Here is an 8,238-nt window from a genome sequence, read left to right as displayed (position 1 = left end):
TTGTTTTTAGTAAATTAGTATTATTTCACTTGTTCTCTCAAATTAATTTGTCCGAAGATTTATCTCAAACTTTTGATTACGATGCGTTTGTATGGCGCAAAAGACCTGGAGGCCGGATGACGTTGTAGTTGTTTTTAGTAAATTAGTATTATTTCACTTGTTCTCTTAATTTTCTATTTTAAAGAGAACATGAAATTTGAAAGGATATTTAAAGTTTTTGTTTAGTTTACATAATTATTGAAAAGTGAACATGATGTTGTTTAGTTTACGTAATTATTGAAAACGAACAACACCCAATAATCATCAATAATCGAATGTAATAAAATGTAATCAAGTTATTAAAGTTAAAAAACGATAAAAAAGGGAGGGGGGGTGGGGGGGAAGGTTTTTGAAATTGTAATTTAGCGCTTTCCAGGAATCGAACCACAGACCAATGGGGGATGCAAAGCTCAATGTTAATGCAGTAACCAGTGTGACGTGAGGCCGAAGCCATTGCTCAATGTGCACATAAAATGTATACATATGGTTCCCAATATATAATTTAAGCTTCAATGTACATCGTAAATTAATTAAAATTTTAATAATCATGAATAGTCGAATGCAATAAAATCAAGTGAATTTCTTAAAGTTAAAAAAACGAAAAAAATGGTGTGTGTGGGGGGGGGGGGGTGGATTGTTCTGAAATTGTAATTTTGCGCTTGCTAGGAATCGAACCACAGACCAATGGGGGATGCAAAGCTCAATGTTAATGCAGTAACCAGTGTGACGTGAGGCCGAAGCCATTGCTCAATGTGCACATAAAAGGTATACATATGGTTCCCAATATATAATTTCAGCTTCAATGTACATCGTAAATTAATTAAAATTTTAATAGTCATGAATAGTCGAATGCAATAAAATCAAGTGAATTTCTTAAAGTTAAAAAAACGAAAAAAAATGATGTGTGTGGGGGGGTGGGGTGGATTGTTCTGAAATTGTAATTTTGCGCTTGCCAGGAATCGAACCACATACCAATGGGGGATGCGAAGCTCAATGTTAAAGCAGTAACCAGTGTGACGTGAGGCCGAAGCCATTGCTCAATGTGCACATAAAATGTATACATATGGTTCCCAATATATAATTTCAGCTTCAATGTATATCGTAAATTAATTAAAATTTTAATAATCATGAATATGAATTTGAGTAGTTATAATTATTTTACGTGAATACTAAAATCAAATGAATAATTTTTCATTTCTTTTGTTCATACTTTTTTTGACTTTTTGTATTTCGTTCCATTATTATATTTTCAGCAATTCATGAAATCATAGATCTTGTATTTCTGTTTCTTGTATGACATTGACGCAAATACTAAATTTCAAAGTTGACTTTGGTTTGAAAATCAATATATAAATGGTATACGTTGTTAAACATTACTTTCATTCCACTAAACAAAATGTCTAAAATAGTTTCAAAGGGAACAACACCTTGTCTTAAAATTTCAACTAGGTGCACTGCTATTGATAGTATTTTGAATGGGGGTATAAGTGTTGGAGAAGAAACTGAGTTTTGCGGGGAGAATGCAACAGGTAAAACGCAACTTTGCCTTCAATTGAGTGTTGCATGTCAATTACCCCCGTCTTCGGGCGGATTGTTCGGATCATGCCTTTATATCCACTCAATTGGTCCATTTCCCATTTCTAGGGTAACTGGTCTAATACCCTTCATTTTAGATTCACCTATAAGTGACACTGATCTTCCTTGTGATCATATTATAACTAAGCAGGTTGAATCCGTGCATGACTTACCGGATGCACTTGATTGGGTGGTGAAGTTGATTCAAAACTCGTATAACACATGCAGGCATATACGTTTAGTCATTATTGATTCAATTGCTAGTATGTGTACTAGTCATTTTGATAACATGGCAATGGGGTATGAGTCACTGACACAACTCTTACGTGCCATTGGTTACGGTTTACAATCAATTGCTTCTAAATATAATGTGGCTGTTGTAGTTGTAAATAATGTTGTGGATGTGTTTCCAAGCGATCGTGATTCTTCTACCAACTTCATGATGTCTTCCGGTAGGAAGGTCCGTCCTGCGTTGGGGAACCGTGGACGGTGAATATTTCAACTCGTGTATTCATGTCTAAAACAATCTTAACGAACAATCAAACATCGGGTAGGTTGATGAGTATATTGTTTTCATCGTCCTTAGAACTTGATGCGTGTCGGTTTTGTATAACGAATAAGGGTGTCGTGGATGTAGTGCAAAACTAATATTTAATATATCATCCCGTACAAAATAAAATATATTTGTCAAACAAAGGTGCTAATTGCATAAATATAACCATGTATGTAGTACCTAAATAAAGAAATTATTTTACACCAAAACATCAAATCTTAACCACATCATAACATGTAGATTCTCTGGATGCCTAGCAAATCAAGGATCTTTTTGACCTTGATTGAGTTGTTGTCGCTGCATACTAGCCTGCCTAGAATGTACTTACATGTTGCCTTATCGTTCTTTTTATAAACCTGAAATGCACCGGTACGAGACATTAATTATTCCGTTACTTTAAGACCGAAGACAATAACAAAAGAACGGTATGCAAATAAGACGTACCTCCATCCACTCCATTACAACCTCTATGGAGGACAACAACATGACCATGCACAACAATCCTCCGTCCTGTTTGGATTTCTGCTTAGGGTGATGGTCGACCATGTTTAACTCTAATGGTTGCATATTCCACTGACCATGATGTAGGCCAATCAGGGGTTGCAGTTTCAAGAACACCTCACTGTGCGCAAAGAAGTTAGACAAATCAGATTATCCCTATATTGATTGAACTTAAATAAACAATGAAATTATAATTCGACACATACCACGGTGGACAGGTAGGCATTTAGAAAACTGTTACTATCATGTGGTCTAGTCCTTGGGTCATACGCGAACAGACTGCTCTTGATGACCTTGCAATTGGTTGTAAAGTCCCTTTGAAATCTAATCACAAACCACTGCCCGTGGACAAAGATCGGGATGTATAACTGCATTCAAATCATACACACACATCATGGTCACAATTACATAGAAAACCAACAAGAAATCAAAACTATATTAATTAATTTATGGTAATGTTGGTTATAGTACCTTTTGTACGTCGTCCACAATGAAGCTTTTCTCGATGTCGGATTTTATCTCGTTTGCCATTGCAGCTACTGGTTCAGCATACTTAACTACTCGTTTCCCCAATTTAAACAAATGTTCCTGAAACTCAAATGTTGGGGTCATGTACAACAATTAGTGAACTAAAATTAATTGAATTTGTAACCGTAATGACTTAACTTACCCATGTCCTTGGCTTAATGACATAAGTCGTCATAATCTTCATGTCACCTAGCTGGCTATTCAGAAACGCACACCAGGCACACATTACCTGAGATATAAACCAACAACATTAATTGGACCCATGTACAACTATCGTATACCATGTAAAACTATAATATACCTCCATGTCTATCTCTCCGTTTTTCTTGAACGAACGATATAGCATTCCCCTGGTTATGATGTGGACACCATCATGCACGAGCACCTGGTCTTCGAATTTGTTTTGTTCTAGGATCTTTTCAGATATTTTTTGTTGTGTAGGCTCGACCACCGGCTTTGGAATGTATGTACCACTATCTTCCATATCATCGTCAGATGCTGTTTCGTACTCCTCATCTACTTCGTCGCTTGCATCTTCAGCATTTTCTTGATCCGTTGAGCTATCAGGTTCTGGTTGTACATGTTCCTTTTGCTTGGCACTTCGTAAACTTGCAACTCTAGCATTATCTTTGCTAGGACGTTCATCCTAGCACGTAGAAAGTTAATCAAGAAATCGCATTTAAGTTACTAAGACATATTTAACATTACAAACTCTCATCAAGCAAGCATACCTTGACTGAACTTGTACGTCGTTGACATATTTTCTTACGAGTCGATTGCTTAAGAGCTTCCTTAGGAGGTGGGGACGGTTTATCCACCGTTGTTACCACCCTTTTCATCAACCAAGGTGGCTGCTCTGATTTATAAGGAATTGGATATGGTTTACCATATTTGACATCGTGAACCACCTGCTTGTGCACTCAGTGTAAGAAGTCAATGAAATATTTGCTAATGGAATTTCATTTTTTTTGTACTGCATACCTCTGCATGACCATAAGTTCCGTTGGGTCCTGAATCCCTGTTTATCATGTCGTAAACGTCCTTTGTCTGCCAAGCTCCCAACCTAGGAGCATCTGTTTTCCAGCACTTTGATGTCTTGTTGTTTTTCAGCCTATCTAAATAAGCAATCTGCACCACCATTAACAAGATTAAGATTCAGTTATGGCTTATGTAACAGAATAAGAGCGTACAAAGCATATGAATGTTGAATAAGAAACCTACCAACAAAATCAAGGCTGATGCCTTTCCCTAATCTTTTCCATTTCCACCAACCCATTCTGATAGAAATCCACACCAATTTCACTCATATGGATCATTTAGGTGTTCGTCTTTAAGAATATGCAACATCCTCGGCGAAATGAAGTTATTCTTAGTCATGCAAAACAGACTACCAAAGGACAAAAGTATGAAGTGCCTTAAAAACATATTCCGGTTATTGATTTCAAGCAACACCTTGTTGAAAACAGCAGTGTAATCGATTCCATTTTGTTTATCGTACTCCTTTTCAAACTTTATTAGCTCCACATCATCCCCCTTTAGTGTGTTGAAGTCATATCTTCCTGCCGGTAGTCCAGTGATCCACATTATCATGACCTCGTCTATGATAATTTCATAATCATCATGTATCTTTAACGTTTGTTTCTTCCAATCCCATCTTCCCTCCAACCAAGTCATGAAATTCCTGTCGATTTTTGTCAACTTCAAATCTAAAATAGGCCCGAAGCCAGCAGCCATAACCCAGTTTTTCTTCACGTCACAAAAGCTGTCAATCAAATCCTTTACAAGGTCGGGGTACGCTCTCAATGCGGTATGCTGAATAGATTACTTCATAACGTCAAACACAATTAAGGAACATAGTCGGATTCTAATTAAGTAATGTGTTTTACATACCGGAGTCTTGGAAGTGCTTTCTCCTTTGCCCTTTGGTGGCCTTCCCGGTCCTCCTTTAACCCACCTTCCAACTGGAGGTGGTCTATTTGCACGTTGAGCTGCAGTTTAGTGGTGGCCTTTCGCGTTTTTTTAGTAACTTAAACCTGTTGGACCGCAGGCACCTCCTCCTGAGGTTCATTAACATCATCATTGTCCAACATACCCTCCGCAACTTCTCCAGTCGATTGTTCAATTCCTTCCCATATTTTCTCCTTAAAAAACAAAAATATAAGGATCCGAATAGAACATACTATGTCAGAACTTCCTAGTACATAAATTTGCTAACGTCTAACTTAAAATTGTACTAATATGCAAAATCATTATACCTGGCTAAATTCTCCTTCTTCTATTAAGTTTTCTAAAAATTCAGCAAATTTTTGTGTCTCACTAACATGACTTGAACTTGGTTCGTTTAATTTTCAGTTTCTGTCTTTGTTTTCTTGTGGTAGATCCTAAAATGCAAATTAAAAACATTTGTAACAAATAAAAGAGGGTGCGCCAATAAATCTACCAATACACCTAGTGCAATAATAATAGTAAGAGTCATTTTATTACCCCTGTTTTCCCCTTGTTATGTTCTTCACCATCAATTGACTTGATTCCGCCTAAATTAACATTCCCATTAGGATTCGTCTCGCCATCGTCCTCACTGCAGTTTGATACATATTCAGCTGCTGTTTCTAAAACGCTAGCAAAGGCATTTTTCGCGGGATCTGATTCCCTGTTCATATGTTAGGAATTAATTAAATCGGGGTTTGACACCAAGAACAACATAATCATTTCCATATTAGCTACAACTACAATAATTACAGACGAAATTATTGTTACAAACGGATTCAAAATCGATTGCAAATTAATTAAAACACACACTTATATTCAAACACTAACCCCAACTCAGGAATTCACATGTCAGATTGTTTAAAAGAAATCAATAAAATTAAGAGAAGGATTTAAACACTTACATAGTGGAATGAGCACTGGGATACAACCATAAAAGCCGTTCACTTGAATTCTCAAAACAAAGATGGGGTTTGGGAGAATTTCAGCTAGCAGGTTGGAGAAGAAAGGGAGTAAGGTGCAAGCTCAGTAATTGTGTGTAGTCACAATCAAAGGCAATTTTTTTACCAATACAACACTGGGCCCCACGACTGAATACCTATCACAAGCTAAGTTCACCTTTTACACTAACCTAAGCAATACTATCATAAAAAGTTCCGTCCAATTAAGCCTAGAAATATTGTATCCAACTTTAATTTAATTTATTTTTAAAATTGTGTTATAATATTTTGTCTTTACATCGAATTCAAGTTCTCAATTAAACTGTGTAATTATCATTAATTATGGTAAAGAATAAATAAAACTTGACTCTAAAAACAGGTAACATTATAACCCGTTGAATTATTACCCGATGACCACTCAAAACCGATAATAACTCTAAAAACAAGATTTATGCCAGTTTGATCAATGGTTCACCAAATGCCCTATCGGGGTTAGGGTATGTTGTTAAGTATATTATATGTCTTAGGATCTTGTTGCATAGGATAGTGCCCCCAGTTGTCAAAATCGATCGATATTCGTAGACAGATTCAATACGAGGGTCCATGGTTATTAAAATCGCGATTCAAGTCATAGAATCTTACGATTCTACGTTTCAAATATGGTCAACGATTCGATTTACGATTCTACACGATTCTATACTTTTTGCTTAACTAACGAAAACCTCGTAAATTTAAATCATGGTGAGATAGTTATAAATAGATAAATCTCGTTAATTATTGCTTATTTATATATTAAACAACTACATATTTCAATTATTAAGTTTTTCACCTACATTAAAAGCTCTTTAAATGAAATTTGAGAATAAAATCTTGATTATACTTGTTTGTAGAATCTAACGATTCTACGATTCGGTTTTACGATTCGATTCTAAGAGTCCCTTCCGATTCACAGTAGAATCACGATTTTGATAACCTTGCGAGGATCAATCGTGTACAATCAAAGCATTCATTGACTAGGGTTAAAGGATGTAGGGATCAATGGTTCACCAAATGCCCTATCGGGGTTAGGGTAGGTTGTTACGTATAGTATATGTCTTAGGATCTTGTTGCATAGGATAGTGCCTCCAAATGTCGAAATCGATCGATATTCGTAGACGGATTCAATACGAGGGTCAATCGTGTACAATCAAAACATTCATTGACTAGGGTTACAGGATGTAGGAATCAATGGTTCACCAAATGCCCTATCGGGGTTAGGGTAGGTTGTTAAGTATATTATATGTATTAGGATCTTGTTGCATAGGATAGTGTTAGGTTATGATACATATGACAGTTCATAAATCATGCGAAAAAACCATAAAGCCATGAAAGCATATTATTTACACATAATCATTTAGCATAGAATTGATGCATACATGTTGTAGCGTGCCTTCCCTAGCTGCGCCCGAACCGAACAAGAACAAGTCTTTAGGACTCCAAATGTCGTTCCTCCGTAGATAGTCCACAGTACGTCCGGATCCGCCTCAAGTTAAATCAACTAGAATCGCCCTTAAGGTTACTAGGAATTTCGGCTATGTGTTTGCAAGTGTATGGCTGATTTTTCTTTCAAAAGCTTACCCTTTGAATACTTCAATCGTACCTGCAAATAATGACCCTAGGCCCTTATTTATAGAGGTATGGAAAAGGAACTGGAATCCTATTAGGATACTAATTAGTTAAACTAGAATCCTAGTAGGACTCTAACTAATTAATTTTATCCTTTAGGATTAGGAATTTAATCATCAAACAAATCCTATACAATTTAGGTTTCGTATGTGAACACAAACTCTACACGAGCATGACCCACGAGCGTGCAGGCCATGCCCGCGCACAGCCCACACGGCCGCTCGGCCCACGCGAGCAGCAGCACAGCTCGCAGCCCATTGCTGCGCGCGCTGCGCGCGCTGCCATGGCCTGCTGGGCCTGGCCTTGCGCTGGGCCTGGCGTGGCCTTGGTTGTTCGTGTGGCGCGCTTGGCTTGCTGGGCGATGGCCTGGCTTCGTGCTGGGCCCTCGTCCGGCAGGCCTCGTCCGATGCTTATTCGTACGATACGCTTCCGATTAAATTCCCGGTTCCG

The 8,238-nt window shown here is 37.4% G+C and overlaps 1 protein-coding gene across 1 annotated transcript; it reads left to right on the top strand.

The window, feature by feature from the left end:
* The first annotated feature begins 1,435 nt into the window (after positions 1–1,435).
* On the top strand, positions 1,436–2,107 carry LOC110786917 (DNA repair protein XRCC3 homolog). Its single transcript, XM_056841452.1, has one exon. The coding sequence runs from the start codon at positions 1,436–1,438 to the stop codon at positions 2,105–2,107; it is 672 nt and encodes a 223-aa protein (XP_056697430.1).
* The last annotated feature ends 6,131 nt before the right edge of the window (positions 2,108–8,238 follow it).

The sequence above is a fragment of the Spinacia oleracea genome, chromosome 4 (genome assembly GCF_020520425.1).
Source record: "Spinacia oleracea cultivar Varoflay chromosome 4, BTI_SOV_V1, whole genome shotgun sequence".
NCBI classification, from domain to species: Eukaryota; Viridiplantae; Streptophyta; class Magnoliopsida; order Caryophyllales; family Amaranthaceae; genus Spinacia; species Spinacia oleracea.
Note: the sequence above shows the minus strand (reverse complement) of the source record. Positions and strands in the feature narration are given on the sequence as shown.

Excerpts from the sequence above, each read along its gene's own strand:
- LOC110786917 (XM_056841452.1), top strand. The coding sequence starts at position 1,436 with ATGTCTAAAATAGTTTCAAAGGGAACAACACCTTGTCTTAAAATTTCA.